The 21058-nt window shown below is 42.5% G+C and overlaps 1 protein-coding gene across 1 annotated transcript in view; it reads right to left on the bottom strand.

Moving 5' to 3' along the window:
• GALNT17 (polypeptide N-acetylgalactosaminyltransferase 17) overlaps nt 1-21058 on the bottom strand; it is a 1750844-nt gene that overhangs the window by 124858 nt on the left and 1604928 nt on the right. Inside the window, exon 8 of the mRNA XM_069226928.1 lies at nt 7371-7508. Within this exon, the coding sequence (XP_069083029.1) occupies nt 7371-7508 (138 nt within the window). The remainder of the gene's footprint in view (nt 1-7370; nt 7509-21058) is intronic.

Genomic DNA, 21058 nt, shown 5'->3' with positions numbered 1-21058 from the left:
AATGGGAACATTGCTCGACTCCTCCACAAGGGAGTTCGAAAACGTATTATGATAAATTTGCATATTTTTCTGGGCATGATCAACGAAATGCTAAGTCCTACTATTTTAAAGTTGCACCGTATTCTAATAAGCGAATGTTATTGACCGATATTAAATTACTGTATTCAAATTTGTTTGTATCTAAACTTTTGGTCGAGGGGTATGAATACTGGTTTAAAACTGTTGACTTGAAAAGTGTTTGGGGTTCGAAAAATTGGCAAATGCAAGGCAGGGACACGTTATTTAGAGCATGTATTATCCCTGTGCAGATGATTTTCCTCAATGACACAGTACAACAGACTAGCTGTTTGGGCTTAGCGACAATTAGGGAGTTGACTTTGCCTAGTATACCTGTCCCTTCTAAATTAAAAAATTGGCAGCACTATGTGAATGCTACTTTTAGTGACTTTACACATTGGGTCCAGAATGGTACGCTTAAAACTTCATTGTTACATCCAGGCGGGTGGTTATTATGGCCTGTAGACACTAATGTGTGTCATCAACGTTTTGTCACCTCTTCAGGGGGGTGCAGGACTAGTAGGGCAGACCCTCGTTACGTATCACCAGAACATGCTGATATTATAACTACATACAGTGTGGGGAAGCTTTGTGGTTGAAGTCATCCACGCTGGATGCAGTTAAGTCACATCTCAAGTTACTGTCTAATGATACTGATTTACAAACATTTTTGTCAGGTCCCAAAGTGCCACGGAAGAAAAGGTTCTTATATGAAGTTTATAATGAGATTTGGAAGCTTTCACAACAAGAGGCTGCAGCCCGGTTGAGGCAGATTGATCAGGAAAATCTGATGCAGACTTTGTCTGTTGTTGATAATGGCATGCATACCCTTTCTGACCGTGTTTAGACGATTGACAGCATTGTTTCCTCTGCCATTGACATTATTAAATCGGACATGTCTTCTTTATATCATGGGCAGAGTCAGACGCGGTCCATCATGCAGCTGGGTTGGACTCTTCAGACCTTGAAGGCGGGTCGCGTTCCATGGCAGCACGTTCGTGCCAGAGAGATCTTTATCTCTTTTAATTTGACTTGTCAACAACAACTGATGGCTAAAAAGGAAGCGACATATGTTATGTTAAATATTGAGAAATTAGAGAAACTGCCTTTCACGGTAGCTGAGATTCCGTCAGCTGAGTGGTTGATTCATGGGGTTATTAATTTGCCTACCTCCACTTTGCAATTTACTTCTTGTTTGAAGCACATTCCGGTGGGTAGATATGAACTATTGGGAGACAGTTACATACACGAGGGGTGAGAGCTTCCCTTTCAGTACAGATGTGTTAATGGTTTGAAGGAGGTTTTTCTTAGCGGCAGCGAATGCGAAGCTTCTGTCAGCCATTCAATGGTTTGTAAACAGCTGTCCTTGCACGGGGCGTGTAACGCTTCGATTGCTAACTTAGCTTGTTATCTGAAGGGAGTTCCAGTCCCGGTTATTAAAAACACTTTCCAGGTGCTTTCTAACGGCAGTTACATTGTTCTTAACAGCGAACGCTGCTGTGGCATGCGTGCCGGAATAGTTTACATCGTCGTTGTCAACAAGGCCATTACGTGCTGCGGGAATGTGTTGTTTCCCCCCACTCAATTTAGGGAGGTAGCGGACATCTGGCCTCATATTGCTACTTCCAAGGTTGATTTCGACAAGTTGAGTCGGCTACAAGCTTTATTGTTTCAAAAACATGTGGCCCTTACATCTGCTAGCGAGACCTACGCACTTCAGGTGGCAAGGTCATCGGCGGAGATACAGTCCCTTTTGAATACTAACTTTCCAAATCACTTCGGTGAACTTGTGGGACGTATATTTAATGCATCCAGCACTGCTGGTATTGCACATTTTTTCAAAGCCGTTGGTGTTGGTTTTGCTCATACCTTCTCTTCCATATTCGGTTTAATACCTTCGGCTATACATTCTATTTTAGGAAGCATTTTTGGGGGTTTCCCGATTACTTTGGCTTTATTGGCTGGAGTCTTGCTGTTGTTGCTATTTTTTCGCAATGGCTGTCCCGTCACGACGAGATCCAGTGTGGCTGCTCCCGTCAGCGCAGCTGTGTCATGAACGCATGATGCAGCATTTTGGAGCAACACTCCTAGGACATTTGGAGTGTGACTGGTCTCTGTCATTCAGACCGGTTTTGGATTGTGTGCAACCCGTGTTTCGATGCCTTTGGTGCTCGTTTGAACATGCACTGGCTCTCTGTCTCTCACTGCAGCGCCCTCCAATGGTCGATACTGATCTGTTGATGGTCCCGATTAGGGCTCATTCCCAGACTTGTGCACTACGGATGTGCTTGCTTCGTGAGGCGGTTTATGAGATTCCCTTCCTGGAGGAAGATGGTATTGTCTCTTTCATAGGCCCTGCACAGGGTGCCGCCCTGATTGGTTTTGGGGCTTTGGATCACACCTGCTCCATGGTACTTTGTGGCGTGGATCTTCCGATATTGACATTTATCGAAGTGGAGGAACTCCTGCGTTCTATTGCTTCTGTCTGACGATTGGATTTTTACGAAATTGACATTATATTGAATTTGGCTTTATGATCACATGTTACCTAAATTTATGACTTTGTTGTCTTCTCAACTTGTCGAAATAATTGTTTTAGATATTGTTTATATTTGGGGCATCCTTTTATATTATTGGAACCACTTGCTACCGACAAGGGGAGGGTGTAGTGTGGTTAGTTTTACGTATTCATTGCGCTTTAGCTTCAGGCTTTAGGCCTTTGTGCACTTTGCCCTGAATATATTTTATTCATTTGCTGACAGCTTAGAGCCTCTGTGCACTTTGCTCTACATGCTTTTTATTAGGCTTCGTACTGTTATTTTTCAAATAGCCAGTTCTACGGTGTTGTTTTTTATTCATATCACACTGTTTTGCCTACTTCAGCACTGGAGTTCTCCATAACATATTTACTCTGTGCTTCAGTCAAGGATACAGTCTGGTACATTGCCGATAGACGTGGTAGGAGTTTAGACTTGGCATTCCTGCGTAGGGACATTTTGTGATCACGATGACATGTTAGTTATAAAATCACTTCCTTGTCCCAAAACACGCAAGAGGGAGATTCCGACCAGGGAACCACAACTAGACGCTGATTGCCTCATTGCAGATGCTGAACCAAGATCACAGGTCTTTGCTCAGGTATGAGGGCTGATGTCTCCACAGTGATTCTAATAGGCAAGCTAGAAGCTTAACATGCTGTGCTCTAAATAGAACAAGCAGAGGGAGAGTAGAAACTGTTAGACAATATGATAGCTTTGTTCTTATGTTTTACTCTCCTGGTGACTACCTCAATCCTACTGTGTTGTATGGTTCTGGTTATTGTGGCTCACGCCTTAATATCTAAAATACAGTCGTTTTATTAAAACATTATATAAAACTTATACTGTCTTTGTCATTTGTACATGAGATCATATTGGAAATAAGAGAGTTGGTTTGGATCTGAGTAACCACGACTTCCCTGAGAAGTTCCAAAGATGTCATGCGCTCGGCTGCCGAATCATTCCTTCCACATGGGAGAAATGAGGCACTGCTAGTTAGCCGGAGCAAAAAACGGATTTAGGGTGACAGAGTTCTTTACACGTGGGTCAGACTCAGTCCCCCACACCGTTATCGATCCTGCTGCCTAGAAATCCAGTAGTCTCATTTAGAATAATGAGAGCCCACGCGACACAACAACATTGTTACCATTTGCGACATACACCATGGTCGCTAAGTGTTAGAAATGGGGTCTTTGGTTGACAGTCAGGTTACCCCCTGTTCAAGCAAGGACCCTCACTCTAGTCAGGGTAAAAGAGAATCACCCTCAGCTAACCCCTGCTTACCCCCTTGGTAGCTTGGCAGAGCAGTAGGCTTAACTTCAGAGTGCTAGGTGTAAAGTATTTGTACCAACACACACAGTAACTTAATGAAAACACTACAAAATGACACAACACCAGTTTAGAAAAATAGTAAATATATATCTAAACAAAACAAGACCAAAACAACAAAAATCCGACATACACAAGTCAAGTTATGAATTTTTAAAGATTAAACTCAAAAATAGCGCTTAGAAACACCAAATGCTTCGATGAGGTGTTAACACGCCGTCGTGACGGAGTTGTTCCCAACAAGCCGACACCAGCGGCGCCGGACACGGAGTCGAGTTGACCCCCAAGTACAGTACCTTTGGTGAAGAGTGAAAACAAGTTGATGCGCAAAGTCGGGGATTGCGGCGTCTGTGTGAAGCATTGAATCAGCGACATCGAGCAGCGTCTGTCACAACTTCCACGGAGTCCCGGACTTCAGCGGGGCTGCAGCGGCATCGGGCCTGCGAAGGTCATCGCGTTCCAGCGAAGATCACGGAGTCGGCTGCAGGCGGTGTCACTGGATTCAGCAGCGGCGTCGGTCCGAAGTCGTCCGAAGTCGATTTTCACCAGCTTTCCTTTCAAGGGCCCAGGGACTGGATGGGGCACCACTTGTCAGAGCAGGAGTCTCTCCAGAGACTCCAGGTGCTGGCAGAGAGAAGTCTTTGCTGTCCCTGAGACTTCAAACAACAGGAGGCAAGCTCTAAATCAAGCTCTTGGAGATTTCTTCACAAGATGGAAGGCACACAAAGTCCAGTCTTTGCCCTCTTACTCTGGCAGAAGCAGCTACGGCAGGATAATTCCACAAAGCACAGTCACAGGCAGGGCAGCACTTCTTCCTCAGCTATTCAGCTCTTCTCCAGGCAGTGGTTCCTCTTGGTTCCAGAAGTGTTTCTAAAGTCTGTGGTTTTGGGTGCCCTTCTTATACCCAATTTCTCCTTTGAAGTAGGCCTACTTCAAAGTAAAGTCTCTTTTGAATGTGAAATCCTGCCTTGCCCAGGCCAGGCCCCAGACACTCACCAGGGGGTCGGAGACTGCATTGTGTGAGGACAGGCACAGCCCTTTCAGGTGTAAGTGACCACTCCTCCCTCCTAGCACAGATGGCTCATCAGGAAATGCAGACTACATCCCAGCTCCTTTTGTGTCACTGTCTAGTGTGAGGTGCAACCAGCCCAACTGTCAAACTGACCCAGACAGGGAATCCACAAACAGGCAGAGTCACAGAAATGGTATAAGCAAGAAAATGCTCACTTTCTAAAAGTGACATTTTCAAACGCACAATCTTAAAATCAACTTTACTAAAAGGTGTATTTTGTAATTGTGAGCTCAGAGACCTCAAACTCCACATGTCCAACCGCTCCCAAAGGGAATCTACACTTTAATCAGATTTAAAGGAAGCCCCCATGTTAACCTATGAAAGGGACAGGCCTTGCAATAGTGAAAAACGAATTTAGCAATATTTCACTGTCAGGACATATAAAACACATTACTATATGTCCTACCTTAACCATACACTGCACCCTGCCCTTGGGCCTATCTAGGGCCTACCTTAGGGGTGTCTGACATGTAAGAAAAGGGAAGGTTTAGCCATAGCAAGTGGGTACACTTGCCAAGTCGAATTTACAGTTAAAACTGCACACATAGACACTGCAGTGGCAGGTCTGAGACATGATTACAGAGCTACTTATGTGGGTGGCACAACCAGCGCTGCAGGCCTACTAGTAGCTTTTGATTTACAGGCCCTGGCACCTCTAGTGCACTTTACTAGGGACTTACTAGTAAATCAAATATGCCAATCATGGATAAACCAATTACAATACAATTTACACAGAGACAATATGCACTTTAGCACTGGTTAGCAGCGGTAAAGGGCTCAGAGTTCAAAAGCCAACAACTACAGGTCAGAAAAAATAGGAGGCAAAAAGATTGGCGATGACCCTGCATAAGCAAAAAAATCCAACACTAAGCAAATCACGTCACATAATTATAGATACTTTTCAGTCTTGTCTGCTCGACAACAGTAGCTACTGATACAAACAGCATGAGACCGCTAGAGCAGGCCTGGAATAGGAAGAAAGTAAAGTTAATGAATACCAAAGTGCAAACGAATCCCCTTGCCTGTGTTGGGAAAGCAAACCTTAATACAATCACAGAAAAGAAAAAACAGGAAGGGCCCTGAAGGAAGTGACATATTTCAGTTCTTCTGGTGAAATGGTGGCCATATTGGGACAACGTTTGCAAAGTCTGGCTTGGTAACTAATGTTTGCAAGCTCAAGAGATTAACTCATATTTAGGGACTGGAAGTAGGAATATGGGCAAGGAAGTAATAGGGACTTGTATCTGATTTAAGATGTGCTCCTAACTCATCAGGGACAAACTTGGCTAATTATAGTGACACATTTTTTGCACTAGTTTCCTGTCATTCTCTTTTCACTGGAATCTGGTATTTTCTACCTCCGGGGAAAACTTTACGTTTGATTGCTAAAAACTACCTCTGTTTTCGTTGCTGAAAAGAAGAATGTTACGTGTTCAACAACAGGTGATTATTTCTGAAGGTATTTCCACCAGCCCTAGCAATGGTGGTAACCTGTTGAGATGTTCTTCTGGAATAAGACACTGAGGGCCAGATGTATCAAACATTTTTGCATTTGCGATCGCAAAAATGCGTTTTGGTATGTCACAAGTCCAATTTGCAATTCGGTAACTTGTTACCGAATCACAAATTGGATTTGCAACTACATACCGATCTGGTATTAGGAAGGGGCATGTCAAGGGCATCCCTTCCTCATACCGAATTGCAGAGGTATGTATGTTTGTATTGTGACCGTGAATGCGGTCGCAAAACAATCGCAGTTACCACCTACTTCAAGTAGGTGGTAACCCATTCGCAAATGGGAAGGGGTCCCCAAGAGACCCCTTCCCCTTCGTGAATTCATGCGAAAATGTTTTTAAGAGCAGGCAGTGGTCCGTGGGACCACTGCCTACTCTTAAGAAATGAAAAGAAAACTTTTCATTTTTCATTTTCAAATCCATCCCGTATTCCCTTAAGGAAAACGGGCTGCATTTAAAAAAAAGAGATTGCTTTATTGAAAAGCAATCACATACATGGTGGTCTGCTGAGCCCAGCAGGCCACCATCCCTGTGATTGTAGCCATTCACAATGGCTCACAAATTGCGACCTACCTCATGAATATTAATGAGGTAGGTCGATTTGTGAGCCCTTGTGAATCGCAGTATGAAACTCCTGGAGTTTCATCCATTCCAATAGCGATTACTTAATTGCAATTCGCTAAAAATCGCAGTTAGGTAATCGCTTTTGTAAAAAATGATACATCTGGCCCTGAATGTTTACGTCAGGAGACCTCGAGAGCCTCACCCATAAATGCCTCCCACACAAACACTGTCAGACCAATCATGTGGCGGATTCGGGGATGCCAGAGAATCAAAACAGTTGATGTTATTTTGCATTACCTCCCCATAAGCAACAGTGTTGTTGTATCTTCTCATCTCTGGATACACATTGTCCAAATACCATTCAAAGTTTTTGCACTTCAGGCTTTTCCTCAGAGTTCTTCGTTCAGAGACGTCACCAATATCAATTCCTGGATTCTGAAACGTAAAATAATGCACATGTTACTTTACAAAGTAAAACGTGTATGGCCATGCACTTGTAGTGCGTACGTTTGTTATTTTGTTGTTTTTCTCAATAGTCATGGTTCGTTTTGTCTTTACTGTATTTTACCAAGGACAAATCATGTTCCATAAAAATAGAATCTACAGATTTGTATACACACATTTGAATTTTTTTTTCTTTTTCTGAAGTATATATTTTTAGGCAATGGGATCATAGATGTATTTTGCACCTACACTTATTATAGGTTAGAGACAAAATGGCTGGCAAACAGGGAATGTTTACACATTGCAAAATATTTTTCACGTGGGCAAATAAATACTCTGAGTTCTCTTTTGATAGAGGCATGGTGCTCTTCAGGGAAACTGAGAGTGACATTTGAGAAATAAACACTTCTTAGCCACCCTGTCATCTTACATCTGGCTGACCCACACTTTCTTATGTTGTTCCTTAGAGAACCTCACACGGATGATTGAGGCCTGAGTAATTGTAAAGAAATGCTGCCAGATAGATATCTACCTTTGAATTTGAACGCATTCCAATACTAGGGTGTGCTTGAAATGCCTAGAACGTAAAACAGTCTATCACAGAAAACATACACATATGCTCATAGCTCCAGCAAAACACACACCCCCTCGGCCCCCCTCCCCATTGAGATACCTCTAATTATGAGGACCGGCCATTGACTGTAATGAAGTGTGTATTTACTATTCTAACTCCATGTGCGCTTTGATAGTAGGGAAGGTTATAAAGCGCACCGAGGCAAATATAACTGCACTTTTATTAGGGTCGTGTGCGCAAGCGCTCTGGCCCTTTTGGTAATCTCTCTGTGGCCCATGTCACGCCCATCACTTTCATTGGTTTGCCGGCTTGCCTTTTAAAATTCGCTTGATTTCATTTGTGAAAAGCATGCATACGTCATGCCTTTTCCGGTGTTTAGCCCTCCACATGTAAACAACTGAAAACATACAGGGCTCCATGTTTTCCGTATGGTTTCTGGACTATTTTTCTCTTTATTTCTTATGCAGCACGATCTGGTTGGGCAGTAATTGGGCACCTCTTCTACCTTTCATCATTCCTTGATGGATATTTCATCTAGGAGCTGTCTGTATTCACACTTCAGCTGCTTCAAAAGCACTTTTATTTAAAAAAAAGGGCTGCAGGTACTGACACAACCATACATTAATGACATACATCCTTGAACAGTGGGGCGGTGGCGCACATGAATTTTAGAAGAGTTGGAGCTGAGACAAGGCTATGCCACACTGAGTGTGGGTCACTTCAAACCACACATATTTCTTCTGTGGTTTACAAAGTCAGAATAGAAAAGGTACAAAGGTCACTGCTGCAATTCACCAGCTCCCATATCTTTTTATTCCACACAATGGTCCTTTGTCCGAGTTGAGCTTAGTCTGCAGGTCTCTGTCAATTCAAACAATGATATTATTTAGGTTTAAATGCATAAATGCTTTTCCTAAACACAGAGATTTTCTTTCAGTCCTTCATGCTGTAAATAAAACGATTTGTTAATAAGAAAGAGGTGAGCAACAGAGGAAAATCATTGAATAAAGCCAAACCTAAATTGACGAGTTAAGTAATTAATGGATAAAAACACACATACGTGCCAAGTACACACATCCTCTGTGCATCCATATCAATTGTGCATGTGTATATATATATATATATATATATATATATATATATATATATAAATATATATACGAATCATTGCATACAGACACACACACCCCTACACAAACCTTGCACACACTAACCTCCGCTACACACACATATATCACTATGCATAGAGACACATATAACACACACTTGTGATTTCACGCCAATCCCCTTGGCTTTTGGAGTCATAGTGTAATTTTCGTCTCACCTGTCATGGCAATTCGAATGTATTTGACTCAGTGCTTTCATATGTGTAATGTGTTTTTTTTGGGTTCAAGATATTCTTCGAACTCAGCACCCTATTAATGTCCACTCACCACTCTCAGCTCACCAGGCAGACTATTGTGTTTCTGTGACCCCTGAAATCACAACAGATGCCCTCCTTTATCCACTTCAAAGCATGTTTTTAAGCCGCGGTTGGGGGGGGGGGGGGCAACATAAGTTCTCCGTGATCTGTTTATTTTAATATCTTCAAGTATGTGATCACAGCATAAATAATACGTTCAATAACATGGTCATAATATTGCAGATTCGAATAGCTGGCATATAGGGAACACGTAAGAAGAACCGACGAGCCGGTGCCTCGAAGAGCTGTAGCGGTGAGTAAGAGAGACAGGCTCTTCCCCATCCCCTTGCCTATCTGTGTACACGAGCCTAACACTGGCTTCACCTCTCTTCCAACAAGCATGATTATTATTTACTACATTCCAATGCCTTTTCCTAGGATGCGCCTGCCCCCTCTATCCGCTTGCCCCTACAGTTGTGTTAAAAGTGGTTCAGTTGGCTGAGGTCAGAGAGGTAACCTAGCTGTCTGACTTTTATATGACTCTTACTAAGGCAGAGCTTGCACACTTGGCCCGTTTATTTATTGTTTTAACCCACACCTGTGTACCTTAGAGAGAGCGTGTTAAGCAGCGTAGGGGAGTGAGGGCAGGGCATGGTGACTTTCTGGCCTTGTTAGGTTGAGTGGCTAAGCGCTCTGACGTAATCTATTTTTGCCCTTTTTACCACACCCATCACTATCACTCCTTCATGGGCTTGCCTTTCAAATATCCTTTGTTATCATTGGTAAATGCTTCATGTTTGTCCCTCCTTGGGGCAGTTTTGTTACCACTTTGCCCATTGATCCTGTTACGTGGATTAATGCACATATGCTGATGCATTTGACTGCAAGCAAACTCCTTTTTCCTTTTGTGTGTCTCCTTCGTGCTCACGCTCATGGCGGCTGTGGTGCTTTGAATTGACTTGCTTATGTTAACTGTTTTACTTTTCATTTTCAATTTATGTGGTAAGAAAAGTCCAGTTAGGAATTTATAATGCTAATAGCTCTAACTTGAGCAAATGCAAGACCCATTGCATTGCAAAAGTTTGGTTTTGTGATGCACTCACTCAAAACTACCTAAACACACTACGGGGACCGTTCCTCCTAATGCACCGCTCCTCGCAAGGATAGTGTTTATCTGGAACTGACTGTGTTTACCCACTCTATGAGAACCAAACCGGTCCTCACAGTGTGGACCACACACACACACACATATATATATATATATATATATATATATATCCCTTCTCACATAGTCGACCCTCTATTGACTCACCCTTTCAACCACAGATGCAGTCACCTTACACTTTTCCCAATATATGGCTTGATGCAACCTACAGATAATCACAATCAAGGTCACATATGTTCTATCCTTAATTTCTTTGGTCTTATTTGTGTTTCTGTGGTTTTACAGGAGAAGCATTTCGTCATAATCCCCTTAACTTTTCATAGTTAATGCCTCTTGTGAAATATCTCAAGACCACTGCCAAGAATAGATGCAACCACGTCAGAAGGCATAATTGAAACCCCCTCTTATCCAGTTAGCACCAATTAGCACGAACAAAGTCCCAAGGCTATTTTAACACAAGCAGGCTTCCATTCCAGGAAGTAGGCAACATGCAAAAGTCACAGGCTAACGAGAAACAATAAATTAAGCAAAAAGTACCAGGTCAGTACCAGACTGTCTTACACGAGGTGCTGAAGAAACCTATTATCAACACATTCTCTGTGCCACTTCCTAACAGTTTGACAAATGTTTCTGATGGAGCTTAATGAATGCATAAGCTGCCGAGGCCCAGGTTCTTAAGATGTTGTGAACAAAATAGATCATTTCCAAAGAGATATGATTTAGATTCAATTATGTAGCCATTTAATTTATGTAAGAAATAACATTAGAGGACAAATGCAGTCATTATACTGTGCCCCTTGTTACAGGTGGTTGCTCTCTTAATGTTTTAATTCCTCTGCAAAGTTCATTAAGCACAGCTGGAAAACAGTTGAACATACTCTCACATGTAGAAATATTCACGACAGAGATTTAGAGAAAGAACTGTTTTCTGTACTTTCCACGACTTTATAAATTGGACACAGACATCTAAAATGGGCATGTTCTTGGAATATTCATATCCAGTTACCACATGTTTACTAGTTTTGGTGGTATTTATTACACAATTATTAACACTACCAAGGAAATGTTATTTAGCAAGTGTGATAAATATTACCTGTTATGAATTGTTGGGAAATAACCTGCAGAGTTGTTTAACTCACCAAAATCCGCAAGATATGGTAAATACCGTAAGGTTTTCCGCCCTTAAATTTTGGACGTTTGAGATGCCAAAAATTAACAAAGGTTGTGTTATTTAACACATCTGATAATTATCGGATGTGTTAAATACTAAAACTGTTACTTCCAATCCAAGCATAAAAAGGGGTTCACACCTGTGTGGAAATTATCCGGCCCACTCATAATCAGGCCCCTAATTGAGGGCACATATAAGAGTACTCCTGTAGTGCTGTTTCGGTACTGGTTCATGCATTTGTGGACACGCCCCAAAATGCCCGGATTTACGTATTTCTTAGGTTCCACAGAATAATATGAGAACCCTACACATATTAGGGATGAGGAAGCATTCTCATGGTCCAGTATGGTCCTGTATGCATTCTCAGTGGAAGACAATCCGCTGCAGGACACATGTGGGAAATGTACAAAAGAAGTTGCTTGCCTCCGCTAGGGAATGTCTTCCTCTTCGAAGAGCGCTGTCCCTCACACCCCAAGTAAAATGAGGGTGCACCTATTCATTTGCTAATCTGGAAATAAACTTACTTCAGCTTTTCCTTATTTCCAGTGTGGGGAAAAGGGTGCAAAACACTTAATAATTACGGATTTATGAGTGTTGAGCGTTTACCAGTGCTTAATCTGTAAATAAAACGTTCCGGTGCCCAAAACCATCCTCTGAAACACGCGGCTGCTGCAACTAAATGTGCGAACTCGGAATACTGCGGCAGCGTAATCCTGAAGCCATCTCGGGCCTCTTCAATCCATTTATAGCCACTCCCTGCCCCTTCACCTCACTCTTGCATCTTTCCGCTTTTTCCCTTTCTGACTCTTTTCCGTTATTATCTATCTCCACCTTTCCTAAATGCGCCTAATGCAGAAAGCTAAGTGCTGGCCCTCAAAAAATAAGTGCTGGTGCCCCTCACCGGAAACCACTGGCTCAAATTAAGTACTGGTGTTTACATACCTTTGACTGTAAAACCATCCAGTATCCCTGTCCACCAAACATTTACAGCAAAAGACTATATGCAACATCGGTGGATTGTCTACAAGAATAAATCCGATTTGAGAGCAGAAAAGATAAGATAATTGGCACGTTCGGAGCAAACGGTTGTGGAGCGCATGTGCAAACTTCGGTATTCAAACTGTTATTTAAGTCCACACTCACAAATATCTGCAATCAAGAGATGTTTCTGTCTGGAACCTGCATTCTCCTGCAGTCTCGTTCAGATGCCTAATTGGCTCGCCAGGGTCTGAACCTGAATTTGAGGATGGTGAATACTTAATTTGTTAGTCTGCTCCCTCTAAAGCAATGAGCAAGGAAGGACATTTTGGATATTTGTCTGCATCCATATTAATTTAAGGGAAAATTATTGCCCAAGCACGTCTTAACCTCAATCATGGTGGTGACCCACTTCCTCAACCTTCAGAATGTAGTGATTCATTATATATATATATATTTATATATGTTACCTACTGGTGGTCACCAGGCGGTAGTCATAGTTAGGACCTAGAGAGCGTTTTTTTACTTGCCTATATCTTTGGCACAGTTTGATGTATCTTCACGAAATTTTCCCCAAAAGTGCCCAGGTGATTCTAGTTGTGCACAGAAAGTTTGGCGTGATCTGTTAAGTGGGGACTGAGAAAAAGGGGGGTCAAAAACGTTGAGTTTCTCATGTTAATTTCCATAGGACCTTTGAACACGACGACAGCCAAAACTACTGACGGAATTGCACCAAATTTGGCAGAAAGCTAGCTTTCGGTACGAATATCACGCTTTTGCTTATTTGGTGTAAATCCGTTGAGTAGTTTTCGAGATGTGAAAGGTAAAATAAATTTGTATATCTCGGGATGCGGATCCTTCATTAATAAATCGCAAACATTTGTGAATTTTCCCAAATGCACGCTCGAATATAAGTGCTGTAATTGGCTGACCGCAACCTGACTAGAAGTTGCTGCCACCATTGTATTTCACAGAACACAGTCCCCAGGGCTGAAAATCCAAATTGAAAGTGGCATAAGGGGTCAAACTATGGGTTTAAAATGATTTTTCTTCACTGTGCGCAATATCCTGGAACATGGATATGAAAAAGTTTATTTTAACAACCATTCGTAGACTCATTCATACACTAATTCATTCACTCATACATGCACTCAGACATGGGCAGTGCAGGGGCCCCCTAACAGGGCCCCATTAAGATTTTCAGTGTCTGCTTGGCAGACACTGAAAATCGCGACAGGTGCCACTGCACCCGTCGCACCCCTGCAACTCCGCCGGCTCCATTCGGAGCCGGCTTCATCTTTGCTGGGGCTTTCCCGCTGGGCCGGCGGGCGATCCTTTGAAGATCGCCCGCCGGCCCAGCGGGAAAGTTAGAATGGTCCCCGCGGTCATTTGACCGCGGGGCGGTGTTTGGGCGGTTTCCGCCCGGGGAATGACCCCCAAAGTCTGTAACAGGTGAATTTCTATGGTTTTGTGTGTTTAAAATGTGAGCCTAATTATAATCTCCTGGTAACCTTTGGTTTTTTAAGTGAATTTCTATGTTTTTTAAAATTCTATTTCCTAACCATAATGTCCTTATTTTTTAAATATTCTATTTCCTAACTATAACGTCCCTGTTAGCTTTGTTTTTGTCAGTGAATTTCTATTGTTTTTTCTAATGTATAGTAATTTTCATTACTATAAGTTAATCCAACCACAACCATGCACAGCCTTTGGTTGTGAGTGACAGCGGTTGGCTGCAGTGCCTGGCCTGCTGCCAGGCGTTGTGGCCAACCCGCTATAAGCACCCAACCTTGCAACGCCAAAAGCTGTGCGCAGTGAGGTTGGCCACAGGGCCTGGCCTGCGGCCAACCTCCCTTAACCACCCAACCCTGAGAGAGAAGAGAGATGTGAGAGATTGAGAGAGAGAGAAAGCGATTAGGCTTTGATGAATGATATACTTAGAATGAAAAATGTTTTTGTCAATTAAAAACAGTGAGACCATCTTTCAGTGTGTAACCTACATTTTTATAGCTGTAAAGAAACTAAAGCAGGAAACGACCACAGACTTACCTAGAATAGAACCCTTAACCTTTAGGTGTGCACGTCTGAGACCTTAACCACTAGGCCAGAGGTAACACCTTACTGTGCCTTCTCCAGACTTAGCTATGACATTCAACCCACATATTTTGAGGGTAAAAAGACTCCAAAGTTCCATCACTAGTAATGTTTAACAGTGAAAACACTAGAAAATAAACAGACACACTGCAAAGAGACAGTAGGATTTGAACCTTCAACCTACTGAGTGACACTACAAGACCATGACCATTAGGCCAGAAGTGATTCTGTTCTGCTCTGCATCCAAAGGTAACTATAACATTCGTACCAAACATTTTGCTAATCTGACTCTTTGAAGTCATTGTATGGAGACACAATTGCAATGATAACCTCTCTCTCTCTTCATTCCATTATGGATGGAAGAGCGAGAGAGAGAGTGACAGGAACCGCATTCCTAGCTGGCTCCCCATCCAATGGGAGCCGGCATTGCTCCCACTAGCAGGGAGCTGCTTTAAATAGTAACTTCTTGCTTGTGGGAGCAATGTTTTTATCTGTTTCCCTACACGCATTTGTGCGTGCAGGGAAAAAGGTGAAAACGCCACTTTCTGAAAGTGAGATCTGTTTGACAGCTCTCACTTGCAGAATGTGAAGTGTTTGCTCTGACTCGGTGGGTGCTGTCAAAGTGAGAGAAACAGCTAGGTCCTGGGGGTAAGCACCCTGGAACATAGCAGGAGCTGACCCTGGGGCACGGCCCTCCCCAGGGCCATTATTGGCTCATGAGGAGTGTGGTGGTCCCTCGGGTTCGGGGTCCGCAATGGACCCCTTCATTTTTTATTGGGGCCCTGGGGAGGTGGCATCCCTGGTGGAGCCTCGCTTCCCTGCATTGCATTTGTTTAATGCCCCGGGGAAGTGGTGGTCCCCAAGGTTGTGGGTGAGGGTGCACAGCCCCCAGCATTGTATTTGTTTAAAGCCCCAGGGAGGTGGTGATCCCCGGGGCTGTGGGGGGGGGGGCACATGGCCCCCAGCATTGTATTTGTTTAAAGCCCGGGGAGGTGGTGGTCCCCACAATGTTAGGTGGGTATAGGGGGTGGACCACAGGGCCTGCCCACAGGCCAACTGCTGCTGAAAATGGCTGAATACCGTGCGCAGTGGTGGTCGGATTTAGGTATTGTAATGAAAATACTATACGTTAAAAAAACATAGAAATTCACTGAAATACGAAGGTTACAGGGCCATTATAGGTAGTAAATAGAATTAAAAAAATATAGAAATTCACTTAAAAAAGCAAAGGATACAGGGACATTATGGTTAGGCTCTCATTTTAAAAGTACAAAACCATAGAAATTCACCTTTTATAGTATGAGTTATCTCAAGTAACTATAACTCGTGCCCTACGGTAACAATAACTCACACCCTCACCATGCACTGCAAATTAACCCACAAATTACGGCACTCGGGACATTTTTGATAACAATGATTCTATTTGAACGTGGAGGAGCCGTGCACCCCCGTGCAGCCCTGAGGCCCACCACCTCCCTGAGGCTTAATTCTATTTGAACGTGGGGGGGGGGCACCCAGCCCCCCGCAACCCGGAGCACTGCCACCTCCCAGGGTAAACATGAAAAGAAAAGAAAGGAAGTCCATCTAGGACTCCCGCAGCCCTGGGGACTCTCACCTCCCAGGGGCTAAATTGACAGTTGAACGTGGGCTGTGTGGCCCCCTCGAGGAGCCAATGATGGCCCTGGGGACCACCACCCCCCAAGGCTTGCTCCTGCGATGTCCTGGAGTGCCCTCGCCAGGACACAGCTCTTTGCTTTTCTTGGCTTTCTTACAGCTCCCACCAAGCAAAAGCAAACATAGTCCACTTTCTGCAAGTGAGAGCTGTCAAACAGCTCTCACTTGCAGAAAGCAGAGTTTTCATTTGCCTTCCCTGCACACAAATATGTGTGCGGGAAGACTGATTAAAATATTGTTCCTGCAAGCAGGGAGCTGTTATTAAAAGCAGCTCCCTGCTTGGGGGAGTAATGCCGGTTGCCACAGGACATGGGGAGCCGGCTAGGACCACAGGGGCCTTTGGACCCCGTGCAGTCCTGTCACTCTCTCTCTCTCTTCCATCCCAAGAATAAGGTCACAGACTCTTACACTGAAAGTTGAGAGTTCTATTTCAGGTGTGTTCCTGGTCATTTTCGTTCTTTGAATTTTTTTAAACTTCAAAAGTTTTAAAGGTTGATACTGAAAGGTAGTCTCACAATTGACAAATCCATTTTTCTTTTCAATTTGTCAAGAAATATCTCATTCTAAGTATATAATTCATCAAAGCCTAAAAAACCCCTCTATGTCGCTCCCTTTCCCTCTCTCTCTCTTTCTCTCTCTCAATTTCTCTTTTTCAATCTCCAGCTCTCACTCACACATCCACTCAGACCCTTACGCACCCACTCACAGACCCTCATGCACCCACTCAGACACTCACGCACCCACTCACAGAGCCACTCTGACTCTCGCACACCCACTCACAGACCCACTGAAACCATCATGCACCCACTCACAGACCCACACAGACACTGACACACCCACTAAGATACTGATGCGTCCACTCTCACACCCAGACAGACACTCTCACAGCCACTCTCATCCACAGATACACCCTCTAACACCTATTCTCACACCCAGACAGGCCGTGGCCATCTCCCACCGCGCACAGCCAAAGAGCGTGTGCAGTGCAGGAAAAACACTCCCCCCCCTTTATTTTTCTCGGTCCCTGCTTGACGGACCCCCTGAAATTTTATGTGCACAACAAAACTCACACAAACACACACACACATATATATATATATATATATATATATATATATATATATATATATATATATATATATATATATATGTGTGTGTGTATATATATATATATATATATATATGTGTGTGTGTGTGTGTTTATATATATAAAAATATTCACTGAAAAAAACAAGGGTTACAGGGAAATTTTAGTTAGGAAATAGAATTTAAAAAACAGACATTCACTTAAAAAAAAAAAAAAGGTTACAGGGAAGTTATGGTAAAGCTCAGATTTCAAATATACAAAACAATAGCAATTCAGCTGTTACAGTTAGACGTATTTCAAGCAACTATAACTTGTTCCCTAAGGTAACAATAACTCGTGCCCCCCCCATGCACTGCTAATTACCCCAGATACTGCAGCACTCATGGCATCTTTTATAACATCATTTAAAATATCAATGTAACATTAGCAGTCAAATTACAGAGGAGAAAACTGTGCATGGTGGGGCACAAGTTATAGTTACCTTAGGGCATGGGGAATCCAACAGACGCTACATGACCCAGCCACTGTAAACCAAAATCACGCTTTTGCCCCCAATTACCTGTGGTAATAATATAGATCTGTTTCAAGAGGTAATATTATAAGGACTAAAAAAAATTGGCCTCATACCACACAGGCAAGATCATACTAATATGACAAAGGAGGATTGGTTGCCATTGCAAGATCTGCAAAATGACAATACAATTATTATAAAAGCATCTGATAAGGGAGGCAGCATAGTAATTTTAGATCGCACACAGTACATCAAAGAAGCCAAAAAACAACTGGGTGTCAGAACAAGTTATATAAAATTGGAAACAAATCGATGGAGGATTATTCCACAATATACCATTGAAAATTGAGAGAGTGGTTTGATAGAGGTCTGGTAGAGGAAGAGGAATTGAGATACCTTAAAATAGATCATCCGATTACCCCTACAATATATTTTTTATTGAAAGTGCACAAAGATAATATCAATCCACCTGGATGAACGATTGTTAGTTTAGTAGGGTCAGTGTTAGAGAACACGTCTAGATTTGCAGACATCTTTTTCTTCCCATATGTTCCCCATTTGCCATCTTACCTCAGGGATTTAATGGATTTTTTAAAACAAAATTGATAACATACCAATGAAGAAGAACTACCCAAAGGCCACAATAGATGCTGTGTCCCTTTATACTTCTATTAAGCATGCGGGATTGTTAAAAGCCTGTAGATACTTCCTTAGGTCAAGGTCCGACAGCTTATTAGAACATACCTAAGTGTTAATTGAAATGCTATAATTCTGCCTAATTGTACGCACAATATTTTCTTGGTGGATGGGAATTACTATCTACAAAAGAGAGGGCCTGACATATGTAAACCTGACAATGGGGTGGTGGGAGGCAGAGACTGTATGGACAGAAGACAACTTAAGGACCTTGGAACGTCTGGTGCTATGAGCAGATTACATCAATGATCTATTTTTAGTTTGGTAAGGTGAACAAAAAGACTTGGAAGAATTTATTGTCTCATTCAACAACAATCCTCAATGGTTGAAATTCACCTATGATATAAGTGCAGCAAACATTAACTATCTAGACATTGGGATCTACATAAAGGATGGTAAGATATACACTAAAATTCACAGGAAACCAAGAAGCTGTAACAATGTGCAACATGCCAACAGCGATCACCCTCAGACTCTTAAGAGTGGTGTACCTTATGATGAATTCTTGAAAGCTAGACGCAACTGCTCAGAGGATAAGGAATTTGAAGTACAAGCTGTGGATATGTACACAAGATTTATTTGTTGGGGATACCCCACATCAGTGCTTGTAGATGATATGACAAAAGCCAGGAGGCGCAAAGAGGAGGAATTATTGATAACCAAATCTAATCTTGTCAGTGACACAGCTTGTAAGAATGGGATCAGATACATTATGCATTTTGACGATGCAAGTCAGCAAACAAAAGAACTTTTGAAAAAGAATTGGAACTTGCTGTTAATTGATGAGACACTGGGAGAAATACTGCCTGACCATCTACAGATGACCTATAAAAATTGGGTGATCATTTACCAAGAAGATACATTGCACCACAAAACAAGGATGGTTCAAAATGGTTAAATTTGAATCAGTTGGGCTTTTGGAAATGCCTCAAATGTAAGGCTTGTTCACATGTTAAAAATATGACATCTTTCAAATTGCATGATGGGAAGGTGATGAAAAATACAGAATTGATAAGCTGTGAGACCTCCCATGTGATTTATGTCTTGGGGTGTGGGTGTGGTTGAGGTAAAACAATATGTGGGCGACTCAATTAACAAATTGAGACTACATATTTTACAGCATCTCAGAGTGGTTAGCAATAAAGACACAACCTATTCATTGGCCAAGCACATTTGAGAACATCACAATGGTGACACCTGTATTAAGATATTATGGCATGTAACATATTACCCTAGGCCCCAGTGGAGGTGATCGGGAGGTACTATTACAAGGATGGGTATCCAAGTGGATCATCCTGATGGGGACTGAGAGACCATGGGGACTTAATGCAAATGGGGAATTACATGTGCACTTATAATGCTATGCATAAAGATGATGCTCATATATGGTATGAGAAGGGTTCGAGGTTCAATATTACATGAAAACAGTGCTTAATTTGTAAATAAAAAGGTGCTGGTGCCCAAAGCCCTCGTCAAACACGCGGCTGCTGCAATTAAATGTGTGAACACAGAATATTCAGGAAGCGTAATCCTGAAGCCATCTCGGGCCTCTTCAATTCATATAAAGCCACTCCCTGCCCCTTCAGCTCACTCTTGCAGCTTTCTACTTTCTCTGTTTGTGACTCTTTTTTCGTTTTTCCCTTCCTCCATCTTTCCCATATGTGTCTTTGGCTTGCAGCAAATGCTTAAGGCAGAAGACTAAGCCCCGGCCCTCAAAAATATGTGCTGGTGCTCAGCACCGGAAACAACAAGCACAAATTAGGCACTGCATGAAAATGATATAATGCTGATAGTGGGAGTAAATGGAATTGGATGGCATTTTTGCCTGTAAACTTTCCAATGATTCTCTGGGGGAAATACACTGTTTTGGATCTCAGTTATCCCTGTAGTTAGCTGAATTAGATGTAATCGGACAGTAATCTCACCTGCAAATCTGCAATTATATGCCAGAGGCAGCACCCTGGTTGGATCATTAATATCCCCCTACTTTATTCACTGCAGATAGGAGTAAACATTGGCACTTTCCCTCATTTCTAAGGTTCCGTTATTCTCACTAGGAATTTTCCCAAGATACACTGGTAGTAAACTTACACAGCAACAGTTGTCTAGGCAACCTAAGGTCATAGTTAACATTGACATCTTAATAGAGGTACATTTTGCATATATGCATGGAATCTTGTGATATTTTT

Source organism: Pleurodeles waltl, chromosome 3_2, assembly GCF_031143425.1.
Source record: "Pleurodeles waltl isolate 20211129_DDA chromosome 3_2, aPleWal1.hap1.20221129, whole genome shotgun sequence".
Taxonomy (NCBI): domain Eukaryota; kingdom Metazoa; phylum Chordata; class Amphibia; order Caudata; family Salamandridae; genus Pleurodeles; species Pleurodeles waltl.
Note: the sequence above shows the minus strand (reverse complement) of the source record. Positions and strands in the feature narration are given on the sequence as shown.